Genomic DNA, 19,133 nt, shown 5'->3' on the forward strand with positions numbered 1-19,133 from the left:
GAACCACAGTCCTTGTTAAATTATCTGGGTTTGGAGACTGCTGATTTTTTAGAGTCAAAATTCTGGCCTGCAAACAGGGCTTGGAGGTCCCAGCCCTAGCTCTGCCGCTGACCACCTGGGAGACAAGGGGAAGTGCCTCTCTGAGCCTCAGTTTCCTTACCTGTTCAATGTGGCTGACAATACTTGTTCTTCTCTCACAGGGTCGAGGTGAACTTTGAAATCCTGTGAAAGTGATCTGAACAGTGGAGCAGTGGGTACGTGGGAAAGTCGTCGCTGTTGTGGCGTTCTGCACAACTGCCGAAACTCAGATAGTTCCCTAAGGAGGGGGTGGGGTGCAGCTCCCATCAGGCCATGGGATATGTGGATAATCATCCTTCTGCATCTCTCCTTCCTCTGCTGCCCCTGGGAGGAAGCTGGACAGGCCTGGGCCCATGCTGCCTGGATGAGGCAGATGCCAGCGCTGGGTCTCTGGGAGTACCAACCCTCTCCAGGGAACTTACTTTACACAATACCAGTGGCAGCAGAGGTTGTTGGGGAGATGAGATTTGGACCCTTCGGCTGGGAAGCACTGATGGCGTTCCCTGAACCTCAGGTACACAGGCGCTGTGACTCTCAAGGGGACCCCAGGGGAGCTGCTCAAGACTAAGAAAGGAGTGGGGGTGTGAGGAGTCTTTCACTAAGTATCACAGAAAGCATCTGCCTCAGTGCTCTTAGTTTGCATTTGGAGAAAGGAGGCTCGTAAAGGAAAGGGAAGGGAATCCAATCTGTTAATAGAGCCATTGACCACAGGTGTGCAGGTGTTAAGACGGGCACTGAACTAGGTGGCAGGAGTCTCAGGGTCGAGATCTGGATCTTATATTAACCGTGGGTGGCTCTGGACAAAATCTCTTCCCCTCTCTGGCGCTTAGTTTCCTGGCCTGCAAAACTCCTGTTAGGCTGGCATCTCGAAGTATCCTTCCAGCTCGGACACTGTCATTCTAGTAGAGGAGTGACGGCACCCTAGGACGGGGGTGCTGAAAATGTGAAAGGGAAAGTGTCGGGGTTTGTAGTCCGCTGAACTTCTCTGGAGGTGTCCCCGCCTAAGGATGCTTCCGTTGCCACGGCAACCAGCCAGGCGGCTTGGTCCCCCGGCGTCCCGCTGAGGAAGCTGGGAAGAACCCTGACCTTACCAAGATGGCGGCGACCACAGGGCAAGGGGCGGGGTTGAGCGCCGTCGGCCTGTCCGGACGTTTCCTCTATTTCCGCTTTTTCATGCTAAAGGGGAGCTTCCGTCAATACTTGTTCTTTTTCCTCGTTCTGGGAGCCCCGGGAGGCAGGGAGGGAAGGGTTGCCTATAGGGACCCGGGCAAATACCCAGTGCGGGAAGACGGGACTTCCGCGTCCACCCGGAAGTGACGCGACAGTCGCGGCCGCCGACAGGTGGAACGGCAGGTGGGTTCAGGTGCCAGCCTGGCCCGGACCCGGTTGTGGTACTGACGCTTCCGGTGAGCGACAGAGGCGAGCTCCCAACGGCCTGGAGACCCGTGGGGCGGACTCTGGAATCTGAGGCCCCGCCCTGGCCTGGAGTCCCCCCTGTACCTAGTAAGAATCACCTACCCACCCCCAACCCCGGGGACTACCCCCATCGTCCGGAAGGGAGGGGAGGGCCCGGCTCTCCCACATCGCCGGGGTTGGGGTTGGCATTTAGGCACTGGTTCCCTAAGCCCTGCGCTCTTTTCTTTCCCGGATCCAGTTCCCCATTCCCCTGCCGAGCTGGGCAGTTAGCCAGCCCACTGGAACTCTCGGAACCATGTTTGCAGACTTGGATTATGACATCGAGGAGGATAAACTGTGAGTATGTTGTTACCCCAAGTCCCACTAGTGCAGGAGCCCCAGGTCTCTCAGGTGCCTGGACTTACCAGTTCTACAGACCCTTGCTTCTCAACAGAAGATTAGGTCTTGTACTGTAGCAGAAATGAATCCTGCCCTTCCAGGAGCTCACCATCTGTAGGGGGCTGTGGACACATTGATGGATAAATACAGTTCAGGGCCATAAGGGTGCTAATGGAGAATGACCTGGCTACGAGGAGAACCGAGCAGGCCAAGCAGTGCCTCTGCTGGGGTGTTCAGGGAAGGCTTCATAGGGGAGGTGACAGTTGAGCCAGATTTTGAAGGATGAATAGGAATATCATAAACATACCTTCCTCCCCAGCGTAGATGATCAGTGGGGCAGATTTTCAAAAATTAAGTTAGTTTCCCTAATAGAATATATCCTCCCTCAGAGCAAGGACTGGGTCCAATGCCTTTCTGGGTCCTCAGCACTTAGTATGGTGCTCAGCATCAATAGGTTGTTAGCAAATGTTTGTCAAGTGAATAAGAGAATAAATGAGAATATTTACCACAAAACATAAATAAGTGCTAATGTATAGTGAAAACTGAGAAGTAATTGAGTACAGCAATTGACAGATGGGTGATGGATAGTTTAACAGGAGAAGGCTTCCTGGAGGAGGTGGCTGTTATGTTCCATATGTGCCTGAGAAGGAGACAAGGATAGAGTCTGACTCAAATCTTAGAGGGAGAATGAAGGAAAGGGAAGGGGGACCTATTTTTACGGAGTGCCTGCTCTGGGCTGGGTTGGTGTTAAGTGCCTTCCATGTACTTTCTTCTAAGAACTTTGATAAAGTGGCCACTTTTTATCCATACCCTTTTATGGATGAGGAAACTGAGATGCAGAGAGGGTGACTTACTTACCCAAGTCCCACAGCTGATAAATGGCTGAATTGGGATTTGATCCCCCATCAGCATGGCTCCAAGAGCTCTGTGACGTTCCAGCACAAAATGCTGTCTTTTTGGCCAAGTGAGAAAGAGAAAAGCTGTGCAGCACTTGGAGGCTCTTGGGAGTTTTAGAAGGCCTGTCTGTCCCCGTCCCCTCCAGCCATCCTTTCTCCAGGAGACTCAGCTGCACGTGCTTCTCTCTCCAGCGGAATCCCTACTGTACCTGGGAAGGTGACCTTGCAGAAGGATGCTCAGAACCTGATTGGGATCAGCATTGGAGGAGGAGCCCAGTACTGTCCCTGCCTGTATATTGTCCAGGTATTGAGTGCTTTGGAGGTGGAAGGGAGGTGCTGGAGGGGGCGAGCCACCTCCCTGCTCGGGCGTGACAAAGGTTCATTTCTCCCCTCTGCACAGCTGACTCCTCATTCTCTTCAGAGGGGCTTCCCCGAACACCCACTGTCAGTAGGTCCGCCCTTGTTTTTCTCTATCATTTCAGCCTGTTCTTTTCCTTCTCAGCACTTATCACCACCTTGTACTCATGGATTTGCTCATTAGTTCTGTATCTAACTTCTTTTCCAGACTCTTTGCACTATGAGGGCAGGATCCCAGTTTGCTTTTTCACTGCAGTCAGCACCTTGTACAATGGCTGGCAAATAGCGGACCTTCACTAAAAATGTCATCAGTGAATCAATAAAATCATCAGCCTTTGGTACTAACACAAGTGAAGCATAGTGGGAAGACTAAAAGACTATGAAATAATAATGGCCTGAGTTCAAATGCAAGCTTCCCTGCTTATTAAGTAGTTACTTAAGCTCTCTGGGCCTCAGTTTCCTCACCTGGAAAATGGGGATATAAAATATGTAGGTCTGGGCATCTTTGGGTTGTTGTGAAGATTAAACAAAATGATATCACACAATGTCCGACCCTTAAGCAGCACTCCCTCGATAGCAGCTGCTATTATTTTTATGACAGTTCACTTTCCCAGATGATCTGCCGGCGATACTGAACAATTCTGTGGTCCTTATAAGAAGGGCTGCCCTGGTGATATTCTGTCAGCTGTGACGCAGGAGTGGGGACAGGCCTCGTTTATTATGTGGCTGGTCAGAGTCAGTGATCTTTCTGTAGCCTTGGAAGGAAGCTTGCCCCGCTCAGACATAAACTTGACCTGGATTCCAGCTATGTTTTAACCTTCTCAGCTATGTAGCCATTGGTGGCAGATGGGAAACTGCAGTTTCTCTGAGGATCTTGCAAAAGAATCACTTCTAAGGCCTTGAAGATGGAGATTCCCTGGATCTGGTCTTGCCTGCTTAGGGTGTGGCCTTTACGAGCGCTTTGGCCTTCTCTGGTCCAGGAGGTGTTAGGGAGGCCTCCCCCAGGCCTGGCCTCCTTGCCGTCTCCCTGCCCAGCCTCCCTCCCCTGCCACCTCCCCCTTGCCACCTGTGGGGGGCCAGGTTTGTACTTAATATGAACTGTGATTATAAAATAATAGAATTGATTTTTTTCAAAAGTCAATTTTAATTTTATTCAAAGACTGACTTGCTTTGAACAAGTCAAGAGTACTAAAAGGCCGGTGTCAAATAAGCAATCCCCTCTGCTCGACGCCTTCTCACCGCCCTTCCCCCACCTCAATCCTACCCCCACCTCAATCCTACCCCCACCCCAATCCCAGAAGCAACACTGCTTCCCACCCTTTTAGCTGTTGATTCAGGTATGAGGTCCCATTTTTCTCAGTAAGATGCTTATCCTGTTATTTTTTGGTCTATCGCTTGTAAACATCTGTCAGCTTCTCTCAGTCTAGGAGATAAAAATTTAGCTTCCTTCCAAAACCTGTTTCTTCTCACTCTATCTTCCCAACATAGTTATCGTGTCAATTTTGGTTAAATCAGTATCAGTACAACAGATATTATGTTCGGGAAATATTTTCTGAGGGCCTGGCCAGGCTTTTTCATAGCCACTAGAGAAAAGAAAGCAAGAAAACAGAGACTCTGCCCTCAGAGAGCTTGGAGCCTAGTAACATGCTGTTTTTTTGTCTTTTTTTTAAAATGGCATAGTGTTTGCATATGACCTCTGCACATCCTCCCGTATACTTTATTATTATTATTATTTTTAAAATAAATTTATTTATTTACTTATTTATTTTTGGCTCTGTTGGGTCTTCGCTGCTGCACGTGGGCTTTCTCTAGTTGCGGCGGGCGGGGGCTACTCTTCCTTGCCGCAAGTGGGCTTCTCACTGCAGTGGCTTCTCTTGTTACGGAGCACGGGCTCTAGGTGTGCGGGCTTCAGTAGTTGTGGCACATGGGCTCAGTAGTTGTGGCTCGCCGGCTCTAGGGCGCAGGCTCAGTAGTTGTGGTGCACGGGCTTAGTTGCTCCACGGCACGTGGGATCTTCCCGGACCAGGGCTCGAACCCATGCCCCCTGCATCGGCAGGCAGATTCTTAACCAGTGCGCCACGAGGGAAGCCCTTGTGTGGTTTTATAGGTGAGCAGACCCAGGCTCCTGGCCCAGGTCCCTAGCCGGCTAAGTGGTAGAGGCCAAGTTAGAAAGCAGATCTGACAGGCTCCAAAGCATCCATGTGCTCTCCTGCTGTACCAGATGGCACTGCCTGAAGACTCTAGAAATGCTGGTCCCTGCCCGCCCCCTCACCCCGACCCCCCGCCTTAATCCCTGCGGCTGCCTCGGGGGGCCCAGAGGCTTCAGTGCAGATTGTCTGCCAAAACCCGCGACGGTCTGGGAAACGTCCGCTGCTGAAGCTCCAGGAGGATGTGGGCAGGGAGCCAGTGGCTGGCGCTGAGGCAGTGGCATTCCCGTGTCCTCCGTGTTCCCCAGAGAAAGGGTCGTGGAGGGTTGTGTGGGTGGGGAGGGAGCCTGGAGGTGAGTCTGTCCCCCTACTTTCTACCTTGCCTTCCACCCACCTAAGGATGTTTCCAGAGGTCTGTTTCCTGGCCTGCTGGCCGTTTCCAGCAAAGACTAGCTCTCTTTCATCAACCCCCTCTGCAGGCCCTTGGATCCCCACTGTTCCATCTTCCAGAAACAGCTATATATCTTTTATTGTTGTGATCTCCTTTACCATTCTTTTTCAAATAATTATGATGTTTTTATTGTGATTCTGGAAGGTAGCAGAAAGAAACGTTTGTCTTAATTATTTCATTTTTTTCTTATAATATTAACGTATATGAAACATCATGAAATATTCTTTCTACGTGCTTTGCATAGAAAACTTGGAAACTAAAGATAAGGTATAGGGGAGACAGCTAATAATTCTGGCGTCTCTCCTAGCGGTTTTTGCCTGATGGGACTTTTGTATTCTTGGGTCCGGCTCTGCACACACTTGTGTAGCCTGCTCACCCCTCGCCCCGAGCGTCCCCCATACATCTGTCCTTTAACAGACACATTCAGCTGCACTCAGCCAGTGAGTGCAGACCCTGTGTTAGGGGTCATCTTGGGAGAAGGGGCTTACGTGTGTGGTGGGGCCCTTGCTCCTTGGAGACAGAGATGAAGTGCAGGAACTGATAAGTGGTGCCTTGGGGCTCCGAGTCAGCTCAGTGCAGCGTTGTTGGAAAAAAATCTCAAGAAATGGCTTGGGAGGAGCAAACACTCCTGTGGTCGTGTGAGGTTTGGTGTATTTGATACCAGAAGAGGAAAGTCTCATCAGTCGCATTTACCTCCAGTTCCCCCTTCCCCTCCCCCAAGAATGTGGGTCACTTGTTTCTGGCTGTTAGGGTGCTTTCTCCCCTTGCCCTTCTCCAGCACCACTTAAGGGATAGAGGGCAGAGACCAGGACGGAGCCAGGTGCCGGTTGGGGTGGAGGGAATGACTGTCCCCCACCAGGTTTCTTCCCAGCTTTCCTTTTCTCCCCCGCCCACCCCCCCTTATGCACCCACAGGTGTTTGACAACACCCCAGCCGCGCTGGACGGCACTGTGGCAGCTGGCGATGAGATCACCGGGGTCAATGGCAGGTCAATCAAAGGAAAAACTAAGGTGGAGGTGGCCAAGATGATTCAGGAGGTGAAGGTAAGGGCTGCTGTGGGACTGGGGACACAGAGGCCCTTCTGAGACCTCCAGCCTGCCAGAGGGCCTGGAAGGGGGGACTGGCCCTTTCACAGCTCCCTCCTCGGTGCATCAGGGTCTGGGTCACACCCCGGCTCCCTGGGTTTCTTCCGTGTTCATTCAGTAGATACTATTTATGATCCAGGACTTGTGCTGGGCCTTGGTGAGAGAGTGGGCACCAGGACTGAAAGGTCCCCATCCTCGAGCTCCCAGGGGAGCTGTCAGACTTGGAACCACACCTCAGGGAGGGCCAGTGTGTCCCCAGTCAGGGCCGAGGCGAAGCTGGAAGTCTGAGGTGAAGCTACCTGGGTCAGTAGACATCCAGTAAATGTCCACTGGGCCATGCTGGGCCCAGGAAGTTGTAAGAGGGAAAGAGGGACCCCTCCCCCTAACCCCTGTCCCTGTAGGAACTTTCAGTCCCCTGGGCCCTGGGCAGCTCCTGGTCCAGCGGATGGTCTCGTGTTCTGCAGACCACACTGCACTCTGCCTGTTCCCGGCTTCCCCCTCCCTGCCGCCGCTGCTCCAGGCCAAGGCCTCTCCCCACAGGGCCCCTCTCTCCCTGAGTGGCAGGCAGCATTCCGGCCAGTCCCGGAAGCATGCAGCCCTTTTGCCATTTCCTAGAGATTTTTGCTGCTAGTAGCTCTTGGGAATCCAAAACAGTGAAGGAGGTGCAAAGCCACAGGATGATTTAAAAGTCTGAGAGTCAAGCGTCCCAGCTGTATGTTGAGCTTGGCCGAGTGTTTGAGCTCCCTCACCCCATCCATCCAAACCTCTCCTCACCTCCCATCCGTCCTCTGTGTCCTCTGTACCGTGTTTCCTTCTGGTACAGAAGTGGGGTGCATGTGCCCCCTCTGGATCCCCTCCCTCATCCCCCCATCTCTACTCACCAGAACCCTCCTTATCCTCCCAGGCCTGTGTCGCGCCAGCCCCTCACGTTGCCCACGAGAACAGGAGCTTTTGGTGTGTGAGCACAGCCTTGCCATTGCACCCAGACTCCCCAGCTCCCACGTTTGGGTGCCAGGCAGAGATACGGCCCCTATTTTACTGGTGCCCAGAGTGGGGGGAAGGATTTGCTTGCGGTCACACAGCTGGACCAGAGCCCAGGTCTGACTGCCACCGCAGCGCTCCTTCCTTTCCCCACAGCTGCTCTCCAAGGCGGCCCTGAGCACACTGCGCTGAGCCTTTTGCATCTACCCCTGATTCACTGCATCGGGTCACTTAGGAGGCAATTTTGAAATCCTGTTTTGCATTTGAATGGATTCTGTCCCAAGTTCAAAGGTCTTAGGATTTCAAGAACAAGAGTGACCTGGGTGGCCTCACGTGGTCAGGGGAGGCTTCTCAGGAGGAGCGCCACCTCTCTTCCAGTCACTAGACTGCAATTCATGTAATTTCCTTGAATTGCATCGGCCTCCCTTGCTGGCCTCAGGCCCTTGGGTGCTGGGGCTGCCCCTGCACCTGCTTCCTCCATCCCAGCACCAGGCACAGAGAACGTGCCGGGACAGTTTGTGGAGTGAATGGAGGGAGGATGGGGATGGTTTAGAGCGCGGGAGAAGATCCTCTGTGTGGCAGGAAAAATGATGTCGCAGAGGTTTGGAGTGTGGCCATGGCATGGGGGTGGCAGGGGCACAGGACATCAGAGATCGCCAGGCTGCGAGCTCAGTGTCAACAGGGACCTTGTCTGCCCTTGTCCCTGCTGATTCTCCAGGGCCTGGCGGGTGGTGAGAGAAGGAGGGACCTTTTTCCAGGGCTCAGGATTTTTTCATGACCACAAACTCCAGGGCAAACAGGCCTCCCCCGGGAAGGGGCTTGGGGTCCGGGGGACTCCGTCACAACTCTGCTTGTCCTGCTTTTCCAGGGGGAGGTGACTATCCACTACAACAAGCTGCAGGCAGACCCCAAGCAGGGCATGTCCCTGGACATTGGTAAGCTGGGCTGGGGCAGTGGCGTCCAGTGGCCCCATAAGCCCCTGTTCAGCCTTCTTATGACAATGCATCAGTACTCACATGGCTGTGGTCTCTGACTCTTCTGACCAAGCCGATCCAAAGGGCTTGGGAGGACCCAGGGGTACTCCCCCTGCAGCTGGTCCCAGGAACCTGTCCCTGGTTTCTCCCTGCCCTGTGTTTTACCCCGCTTCCCCCATCCACCTCCTCTGGGACCTTGCTGCCCTAGGGTTGTCCTTTGTAGGGCAGCCCTCCAGCTCACCAGGCCCAGTCCCTCACCCTTCTGAAAGGGAGGGCAGCCCAGCCCGGGCCTGGTACCTCATGCCCACCTGCATACCCCTCCTCAGCCCTGGCCCCTTCTACGCACCTGCTCCCAGAAAGGCTCAGGGTCTGAACTGGACCTCAGCTTTGGGGCAGAAGCCAGCCCTTCTGCCCATAGCATGCCCTGGAACATGTTGCCTCCTGCTAGAGGGTCTGGGCCTTGGTTCTGTGGAAGCTTCAAGGCTCAAGAGCTGGACAGTAGCTTCAAGGTCCTCTGGGCTAGCCACTTCATTCCAGATCAAGGCCCGAGATCCAGAGAGACGCTGTGTCCCCTGGGTGAAGGCACACCCAGATCTCTTGGCTCTGGGATCCAGCACCCTTTTCCTACACCCTTGGGCCAGAGCCTCCTCCTGGTTTTTAAGGAAAGAAGCTAAGGGCAGATCAAGTCTGTCCTGGAGGTTCTTCCTCTAAAACCCTCTGGTCCCATCCTAGTCCCCTTCCAGGGACCGAGTGTGTGACCACATATGCAGTAACCGAGTCTGGAGCCTGAGGCCAGCTGTCACTGATGGCGCCTCTGCTCCCGGAAGTGGAGGAGAGATGGAGGAGAGGTTCTCCGCGGTCGGCCTGTCAGCTCGTATCAAGCCTGGGCAGCTCTGGGCTCTCAGTGGTAGCCAGTAGCCACTTTGAGTGCCAGGCCTTTGGTTAAGCGCTTTACATATTTACCCCTTCCAGGCTCCCAGCGCCTCCCTCAGGTAGAGAGTGAACAGGGCGGGGGCCCAGAACCCCTCACTGGGACCCTCCCTACTTCACAGTCACCCACACACCAAACCCCAGTTCAGCCCCTTCTGCCCCTAGTGTCGCTCCCAGTGAGTCGCGATGGGGCAGGGATGGCCTGGGGGCCCAGACTCTACCTCACTGAGTCCCTTTCTCACCTGGTCCCAGTGTTGAAGAAGGTGAAGCATCGGCTGGTCGAGAACATGAGTTCGGGGACCGCAGATGCTCTGGGACTGAGCCGGGCCATCCTGTGCAATGGTGAGTCCCCTCCTTCCACCCCCTGACCCTCGGTCGCGGGGGACTCAGGCCCAGGCCTCAGGGGCAGGGGCACCATGGCTGCCCACCAGGCTGCATCCTTGGAGGCCTCTCCCGCTCCCAGAGCATTCACAGTAGTCAGCGGAGGCGTCTTACAGCCAGTGTCCTCCGTTCCCCAGCAAGGGTTCACAGGCCCAGGCCACAGATGAGACAAATTCATGGTGGGGAGGTGCCTCCCTCCAGCTCCCCAGGCTGGTGCCTTCGCCACTGTCCCCAGCTGCTCTCACACAGCCAAGGCCTCCCCCCCCCACCCCCCCACCCCCTGCCAGCCTAGTTCCACCCTGTGCCCTCTTGTCACCCCAGCATGCACTGCGCTGCTCCCACACTGCCCGCTCTGCCCCGCCTCTCTCCAGGAGGTGGCGCTGCTGCCCGCATCCCAGGGCTGGAGGTGGCTGCCCGCCTCGGGCTGGGGGAAAACCGCGTACATGCACATTCGCGCCCACGCATGTGTGCACACACACGCACGCACACACACACACACACACGCGCGCGCGCTCTCTCCCCAGGGGGCCAGTGAAACACTCGGTCCTGCTCCTGCTGTCACCAGCCTGAGTTTATAAATAGCAGCAGCTCTGCTGTGTACGTGTGGGGACAGATATAAATACCTACATACATTGTACGCTCAGCTGAGCACACTGGGCTTTATTGGCTGGGATGCGGGGTTGGGGGGGGTCTGAGCTTGTTCCAAATGGGGTACAAAAGTGGCGGCTGCTATTTCCAGCTTCTTGGTGTCTATAAATCCCTGTTACTGTAGTTACCATGCGTTGGGATGAAATTAGAACTGGTTGTTGTGTTTTTCCCCCCAGACCTTGCAATTTCCCTAGCCTTAAATAGGGTTTCTAAAATTGAAGCTGTCATGATGTCCCATGACCCAGCTAAAAACAACAGCAGGGCACTTACGTGGCTCCTTCCCTGCCAGGCTGGCCAGGGGCCAAGGCTCTGGGGAGCCAGGGCCTGGAGGCCAGCCCGGTGGCCGAAGCCTCCTGAAGACTTCTGAGGTGCTCCCTTCCAGCCCCCAGAGCCCGGGCCTTCCTCCCTGACAGTCCAACACACAGCCGCCTTCTCTGCCCAGAGAAAGGCCCAGGCCCGGCTTCTGCTACTCCCCTTCTCTCCTGCCACTCTGAAAACCCTGGCCCAGGTCAGCACGGGAGACTGGGGGGCAGAGGGCACCCCAGCCTGCACAGCCCTCACTGTGTGCCTTTAGGCAAGTTGCTTTACCTCTCTGTCCCTCGATGTTCTCTACAAGATGAGCAAAGTAGTCTCTGCCTCCAAGGCTCATGTGGAAGAAGGACTGAGCTGCGTGGAGGGCACTCAGTAAGGCCAGGCCCTGTCTAGGAGGTGCCGGGCAAGGACGCCACCAGCATGGGCCCTGCCCTGCAGTTGCTGCCGGTGCTTCCGGTGGGGAGTCGGGGGTGGACCTCAGCCCTGTTGGAGTGGAGGAGGGTGCCACTCGCTGCTGGTGGGAGTCCCACCCACCCCGATCTGGAATGCGGCCCCCTCCCTGGCAATCCGCTTGCTCCCGTCTTGAGCCCTTGAGGTGAGGCAGCTGCCCCTGCCCCTCAGCTTACAGCCCTTACTGTCCCTGCCAGTCACGGCCTGGCCACTGTCGCTGCTGGACTGTGAGCCTTGAGGGCACAACTCAGATTTCACTCACCACGGGCATTCCTGGGCCTAACGGGGTCCGGCACACAGTGGGCGCTCAATAAACTACCTGTGAAGCCAGCGAAGATGATCACCAGGGCCCGCTCCTGTGCAAGCTCTTCCTCGAAGCCCTCGCTGAGTTTCTCTCCCCTCCCCGGATTGCTCTCGCCTCTGAGCCGTCCGGTGGTGGTAGGGACTGCCTTTGAGCCTACCTTAGAGTTATTGTCGAGGCGTCCCGTCTCTCCTGCTTGTCTCTGACTGCCTTGCTCCTTGGCCATCAGCAGGGAGTATGTTAGAAGTCCCAGGGCCTTGACTGCCAGGCATGGGCCTGCCTTCTGCTGGCCGTGGGGAGCCACCCGCGGGCTTGGCCTTGGGGAGGGCCCAACTGGTTTTCACTCCTGATTTCTGGACGTACCCGCATCCTCTTCACCTTTCTGCCCCTTTGCTGTGTCCCAGCCTGCTGGGGTGGCGCTTATCTCAGGAGCATCCTGAGGGCTGCCCTGCCTGCCCCCACTTGTCTGGGCGTGCGGGGCTCTCTGCAGAACACCAGTGAGCCCAGCTGACCCTGAGGTGCCAAAAACCCCTCCCTGGGACCACGTCCTGTGCTGCTCCTCTGGGGGCGACCTTGCCCCTCCCAAGCCTGGCTCAGGTGACCTGTGGGTCTCTCCCCTGACCCTGTGGCTCTCTGATCCCCACAGATGGGCTTGTCAAGAGGCTTGAGGAGCTGGAGCGGACCGCCGAGCTGTATAAAGGTGGGCAGGCGCACCCTCTGGCTGGCAGCCCCGTGGTGGGTTGGGTATCCCAATCTGGGAAGTGCCTGGCACTGGCTCTGCCCTGGGGTGGAGCTCTGGAGCCCTGCTCTAAAGATGATGGCAGTGGGGGCAGAGTGCCAGCCTACACAATTCTAGGACCATGGCCATTAAATATTCTTAAGGAAAAAAAATCTTAAGACATACTTCTTTTTTTTCTAAATAAATTTACTTATTTTTGGCTGTGTTGGGTCTTCGTTGCTGCTCTCAGGCTTTCTCTAGTTGCAGCGAGCGGGGGCTACTCTTGGTTGCGGTGCGCGGGCTTCTCATCGCCGTGGCTTCTTGTTGCGGAGCACGGGCTCTAGGCTCGCGGGCTTCAGTAGTTGTAGCACGTGGGCTCAGTAGTTGTGGCTCGCGGGCTCTAGAGCACAGGCTCAGTAGTTGTGGCGCACGGGCTTAGTTGCTCCGCGGCATTTGGGAACTTCCCGGACCAGGGCTTGAACCCGTGTCCCCTGCATTGGCAGGTGGATTCTTAACCACTGCGCCACCAGGGAAGCCCAAGACATACTTTTTCTGATTGTAAAAGTAATACATGCCCATAAAAATCAAATAATGGCAAATGTAAACCTAGCAAGAAGAGTCTGAAACCCAGGAACAGTGAGGGCCTCGGGGTGGGGTGGGTGTTTGGAGGCCGTGTCCTGGGCCAGTGTGGTCCCCACCACGTGCCCCCAGCCCCCTTGGTTGGGTCTCTCCCACAGGGATGACAGAGCACACCAAGAACCTCCTACGGGCCTTTTATGAGCTGTCGCAGACGCACCGGGGTAAGGATGCCCCAAACCTGCTGTGTGACCCTGGAAAAACCCTTGTCACCCTCTGGGCTCAGCACCTCCCCTACACCCATACAGTGAGGGTGCGGCCAAGCTCCTCCCTGGGGCCTTTCTCATGCCCATGCTCAGGCAGACACCGCAGCATCTGACCTCAGGCCAGGTTTGGGCTGGGCACTGTCTAGATGCTGGGGTGTAGCAATAATGGGGCCAGCGGGGAGCATGTAGACCAGCTAGTCTTTTTTTTTTGGGCCGCACCGCACGGCTTGTGGGCTCTTAGTTCCCCGGCCAGGGATTGAACCTGGGCCCCCTGCAGTGGAAGTGCAGAGTCCCATCCACTGGACCACTAGGGAAGTCCCCTAGACCAGCTTGTCTTCTGTGGGGCACAGTTACTCCTCCGGGCCCTGTCCCGTCTACCTGTACTGCCGCTTACAATGTACGAGGCCCTTCCTTATTTGTGATCTCATTTCCTACAAGTTTGTTATTAGTTGGGCAGGGAAGCTACAGTTAACCCCGTTTTGCAGTTGGGAAAACAAAGCCCAGATAGAAAAAGTGGTCACGCAGCTCCCTAGGGGCAGAGTTGACCTAAGGCCCAGATTCCCAGACTAGTACTCTGCCCCCAGACAATTTCACCTCCTTCAACCTTGACCCAGCCTTCTCCATGGTCTGGTCGCTGTGGGGAATGAGGGCCAGCTCCCTTGGATGTAGACCCAGCTTCCTCAAGGTGTAGACTCAGGTGTCTACACCGGAGTCTATATTCCTTGGGGATGTAGGTCCAACTCTCTTAGGGGTATAGATTCACCTTTCTTGAGGTGTAGACCCACCTCCCTTGGGACGTAGACCTCGGGCAGACCTTGGCCTCCAGCCTGCCACAGCCCCCCGCCTTGCTTCTCCCCAACAAATCCCTGGCTTCTCCGTTAAGGGGTCAAGTAGGGGCAGCCTTCAGGACAAACTTGTCACGCAGCCTTTGGGGACGTGTTCTCCGTGATTGGGGTGCGGGAGCCCCAGCCAGCTGCGAGTGAGGCTTTCGTGAAGTTTGCCGACGCCCACCGCAGCATTGAGAAGTTTGGCATCCGGCTGCTGAAGACCATCAAGCCGGTAGGTCCTGTGGAACGTGTGTATGTCAGCACGTGATGGGGGAGGGGGCAGTGTGGCGAGCAGAAAGGGTCCTGTTCTGGAGTCGGAGAACCAGGGGGCCGGTTCTGGCTTGGTCTCCGACACAGCTGACCATGGGTGAGTCACTCCTCCTCCGTGGCCTCAGCATTGACCTCCAGGCTTTTTTCTGGCCCTGGCTCCACCAGAGTTACAGCTTGCCCTTGACCTGGTCTGTCTTCTCGTCCTTGAAATGGACAAGGCTGTCTAGGAGTGCCCTTTGGCTCTGACACCTGAGTCCACTAGAAGGATTGACACATCAGTGCCATTCCTTGCCACCCTGGCCAGCCTGACCCCTCTGCCCATGGGGGCTTAAGTGTCCGCCCCATCCTCCCCTTCCAGATGCTGACGGACCTGAACACGTACCTCAACAAAGCCATCCCAGACACTCGCCTCACCATCAAGAAGTACCTGGACGTGAAGTTTGAGTACCTGGTAAGTGGTCTCCAGCCTCTGCGGGGGTGTGGGCCTGGCCTGCTGGGGTCTGAGCCCACCTGGAGATTTGCCCCTCCTCAGTCGGCCACACGGTGGCCAGCAGGGCAGGGCCAGAACCTTGGTCACATCTGATTGAGGAGGTGGGACCAGGGGCCTAGGGAGGTGCTGGGGAATCAGGCAGCAGCCTAGGCCCTGCTTCGACTGTTCAGAGGAGCCCCTGGGAGCCTGGGGTGGGTAGAGCCCTCACTCTGGAGCACTCTGACCCCATGGGAATTCTTTTGGTCACTTTTAACAATGGATTAGACTAGGTCAGTGGTTATAAAGTGGGTACCAAGGGATGTTAATGAGTTTTATGTTCAAATAATAATTCTGTGGTGAAAGGAGATGAGGAAAAATACTCCATCAAAGAGGCCAAGGTCCTTTGCTTGAGGACTTGTCAGAGCCTTTGATAGACGCATACGTAACATGGGTCTTCAGGGGCCTTCCCAAGCTCTTTGGACCATGGAACCTTTTTTCCCAGAGCATCTCTTGGGACTTGAGTGTGGTAAACGCTGGGCTGTCTCTCAGGCCCTTTCCACCCTCCTAGCTGAGTGCCCTTGCTGTCCTGAGCCTCCCGAGCAAAGGCCAGTCTGACTGAGGGGCCAGCCTCTCCCTGACACGTCTCGGCTCATCCCAGCTGAGGGTGCGCAGGGCCCATGAGGCCTGGCACACCGGCTCCTCTGGGTGGCCGAGGGGTACAGCGTGGCATGGGAGGAACTGGGGACATCAGGGTGGGCACCCAGGTGGTGCAGCCCCTCTGACAACCTGGCCTCACCTGTCCCACAGTCGTACTGCTTGAAGGTGAAGGAGATGGATGACGAGGAATACAGCTGCATTGTGAGTGCCACGGCGGGAGGGGGCACGGCTGTGGTATAGGAAAGGCTCAGGGTGCACAAATCTTCCCCTGCCTACCTCACAGAGCCCCAAGAATGGGCTGGGTCTGCCAGGGACACCAGGTGGGCCAGGCCAATCCAGGAGAGGCCTGGGGGTTTGGCCAGGCTCTTGTTTCTGGAGATTTGGGGCGATCCCTCCACCCCTGGCCCCTCCGGGCCTCGGAGTGCTGGCCAGCTTGCTGTGGGACACTCCCAGTGCCTGCTCCCACACCAGCTGCCCCCCAGACTTTGTGGGGCTCTTGCAGGGAAAAACTGACTTTCCTCACTCCTGAGAGGTGGCTTTTTACTTCTTTAAAATTTTTTTTAATAGATTTTTTTAAATTTTTAATTTTTTTTTTTATGTATTAATTTTTGGCTGTGTTGGGTCTTCGTTGCTACGTGTGGGCTTTCTCTAGTTGCAGCGAGCGGGGCTACTCTTCGTTGCTTCTCATGACAGTGGCTTCTCTTGTTGCCAAGCACGGACTCTAGGCGCACGGGCTTAAGTAGTTATGGTGCGTGGGCTCAGTAGTTGTGGCTCGTGGGCTCTAGAGCGCAGGCTCAGTAGTTGTGGCTTGCGGGCTTAGTTGCTCCACGGCATGTGGGATCCTCCTGGACCAGGGCTCGAATCCGTGTCCCCTGCATTGGCAGGCGGATTCTTAACCAGTGCACCTCCAGGGAAGCCCGTTTTTAATATTTTTGATATCAGGGTCCATCTGTGACTAAATATTCATTTATTTAATGTGGCAAGGGTTTGGTTTTTTGGTTGTTTTTTTTCACAAAGCTATCACTAAGCGCTTCTAGCGGTCCTGGCGCCTCAGAAATGGGGAGCCATGGTAGCTTTGAAGAGTGCCGTGCTGTGCAGGGGGGTGAGCCGGTGGGTCGGCCCTGCAGCCTCCCTGCCCCTGCCCCCCTCTGCCCCAGAGCAGGCTCCCCACGCCGCCCAGGGTCCCTGACGTGCTTCCCCTGCCCCAGGCTCTAGGGGAGCCCCTGTACCGCGTGAGCACAGGCAACTACGAGTACCGCCTGATCCTGCGCTGCCGCCAGGAGGCCCGCGCTCGCTTCTCCCAGATGCGCAAGGACGTGCTGGAGAAGATGGAGCTGCTGGACCAGAAGCACGGTGAGGGGTGTGGGCTGTGGGCAGGCGCCCGGCCCGCGGGCCACACCCTGCCTCAGGCAACCCCTACACCATCCTCTCCCCATTTCAGAGCTGGGAAAACTATGGCCCAGAGAGGTACAGTACTTACCTGAGCTCCCAGGGCCAGTGCATGGCAGAGCTCTGAGTCAGACCCAAGATGGGAGCTTCCTGGAGCCTGGCCTGGGTGGGACTGGCCGTGCCCTGTGGGCTCCTTGGGGTGTAGTCCACCATCCCCCCACCCTGGCAGGGCTCCTCCACTGCCTGACTGGGAGCTGGGAGGCGGCCTGGGTTCTGTGCAGGGCTGGGCAGCCCTGGCCTTGCCCCCTCCCGGGGCACGAGGGGTCAGTGAGGTGCATGATGGGATGCCCAGGCGGGCAGGGAGGGTCTTCTCCACGCGCAGGCAGCCCCGGCCCACTGGCGCCCGTCTGCCCGCCCTCCTGCCCCAGTCCAGGACATCGTGTTCCAGCTGCAGCGCTTCGTGTCCACCATGTCCAAGTACTACAACGACTGCTACTCAGTGCTGCGTGACGCCGACGTCTTCCCCATCGAGGTGGACCTGGCCCACACCACGCTGGCCTACGGCCTCAGCCAGGATGAGTTCACTGACGGCGAGGACGAGGGGGAGGAAGACGAGGAGGACACGGCAGCCGGGGAGCCATCCAGGGATGCGCGGGGGGCTGCCGGGCCCCTGGACAAGGGCGGAAGCTGGTGTGACTCCTGAGTGCCCCCTTGGGGTGCGGATCTGGGGGGTAGGGCGAGTGGGAGGATGGCAGCACGGGAGTGGGGGCAGGGCTGCCGCACAACAGGGTGGCGCATAAAGGCCTGCTGGCTTGGGGCGCCTGCCTCCCTGCTCCTCTGTCCCAGCACAGCGAACCCGGGCACCCGCCCAGAAAAGGCACTGGGCCGTGGCCTGGGACCTGGACACTGGCCCCTCCACCTTCCCTCCCCACCTCCCCAGCCAGCTGGAGAGCTTGGTCTCTGGACCTGCCTTAGGAAGGAGAAAGAGGGCAGAAAGGAAGAGGGGCTGGAGGTGGCAGGGAGTCCAGGAGCCGTTCCTCGTGGACACCTCCACTGGCCCCCCGGAGCCCTGCCGGGAGGGGGCCGCGCGTGGACTGCCGAGCTTGGGACCAGGGTTTCACGTGCACCCTCACCTTGCCCTAGGCTGGCCCCACCCCAGTCCACACTCACCTCGGCGGCCTTTATTTGTTTTATTCCCTCGCTCAGCCACTTCCCTGGGGAGGGGCTGGGCGCTGGGCCTGTAGTGAATAAACACAAACCCAGATGGAGCCGGGCTCTTTGCAGTGGCCTCAGACCCTCCCTCCCCTCGACGCCCCCCTCTTCTGCCCCCTGATCACCAAGGCGGGGCAACAAGGTTTACTGACATTCCCTTTATAGCACTGACTCCTCACAGCAGTTGTGTGGATTAGCACTACTGTCCCCATTTACAGATGGGAAACTGAGGCTCAGAAGAGGCTTGCTCAATGCCACATGGTGTACAGGGACAGAGTGGGATCTGGACTCAGATCCATCAAATTCAGAAGACTCCACTTTCCCCCCTGCCTCCCAGGCTTTCTGCTCTGTGGAGCCTCTTATATCCTCCCTCATCTTTGATCCTTCAGTGCTTCTGGCCATGAACTCAACCTTTATCTGGGGAAGGGCAGGGCAGATACTGGGTCAGGAGGACCCGAGGCCCCAAACTGGGGAGAGTGCTAAGGGTGCCCCGGCCGTTCCAGGTCGCCTGTTCTGCCAGGGCCGAGGGGAGAAGCCCAGTGGGCGGTACCACGCTAGTACCCCCCGTGTCCGGCTTCACCTGGGCAGTCCCAGTCCACACCTGTGGCCCTAGTGTGATTATTTACAGTGGCCCTTTTCACTCTCAAAGTGTCCCTGTTTGGACCATGAAATATGTGCTCGTCCTGAGAATGGGAGGGGTGCAAGAGGGTGTGAGAGGTGGGCAGGGTCCACAATGGCCGGGGTGGGGGGTAGTTTCCTGCTTATTAGGTTTGCGTGTGTGGGTCCCGGGCAGAAACGCGAATGGGATCCTCAGGCAGGATTGGGAGTGTGGAGAGAGGGATGGGCTGTCACCACGTAGATCCCCTAGAACCGTCAGACTATACCACCTCCCTGAAGGGGCAGCCAGTGTGGAGGCCAAGGGCACAGACGGGAACCGACAGCCTAGGTTCCGGTCATAGCTTCT

The 19,133-nt window shown here is 56.6% G+C and overlaps 1 protein-coding gene across 2 annotated transcripts; it reads left to right on the forward strand.

Moving 5' to 3' along the window:
• Nucleotides 1–1,269: 1,269 nt before the first annotated feature.
• Nucleotides 1,270–18,225, forward strand: PICK1 (protein interacting with PRKCA 1). Of its 2 annotated transcripts, none has more exons than XM_036866983.1 (13): nt 1,270–1,581; nt 1,733–1,830; nt 2,961–3,072; nt 6,638–6,766; nt 8,658–8,724; nt 9,946–10,035; nt 12,432–12,485; nt 13,241–13,303; nt 14,271–14,404; nt 14,801–14,893; nt 15,719–15,769; nt 16,777–16,921; nt 17,386–18,225. In XM_036866983.1, the coding sequence occupies exons 2-13, from the start codon at nt 1,790–1,792 to the stop codon at nt 17,658–17,660; spliced, it is 1,254 nt and encodes a 417-aa protein (XP_036722878.1). In that variant the 5' UTR covers nt 1,270–1,581; nt 1,733–1,789; the 3' UTR covers nt 17,661–18,225. The 2 variants fall into 2 exon arrangements, with proteins under 2 accessions (XP_036722878.1, XP_036722879.1); XM_036866984.1 differs by having other exon boundaries at nt 1,270–1,484.
• The last annotated feature ends 908 nt before the right edge of the window (nt 18,226–19,133 follow it).

The sequence above is a fragment of the Balaenoptera musculus genome, chromosome 10, assembly GCF_009873245.2.
Source record: "Balaenoptera musculus isolate JJ_BM4_2016_0621 chromosome 10, mBalMus1.pri.v3, whole genome shotgun sequence".
In the NCBI taxonomy this organism is placed as follows: domain Eukaryota; kingdom Metazoa; phylum Chordata; class Mammalia; order Artiodactyla; family Balaenopteridae; genus Balaenoptera; species Balaenoptera musculus.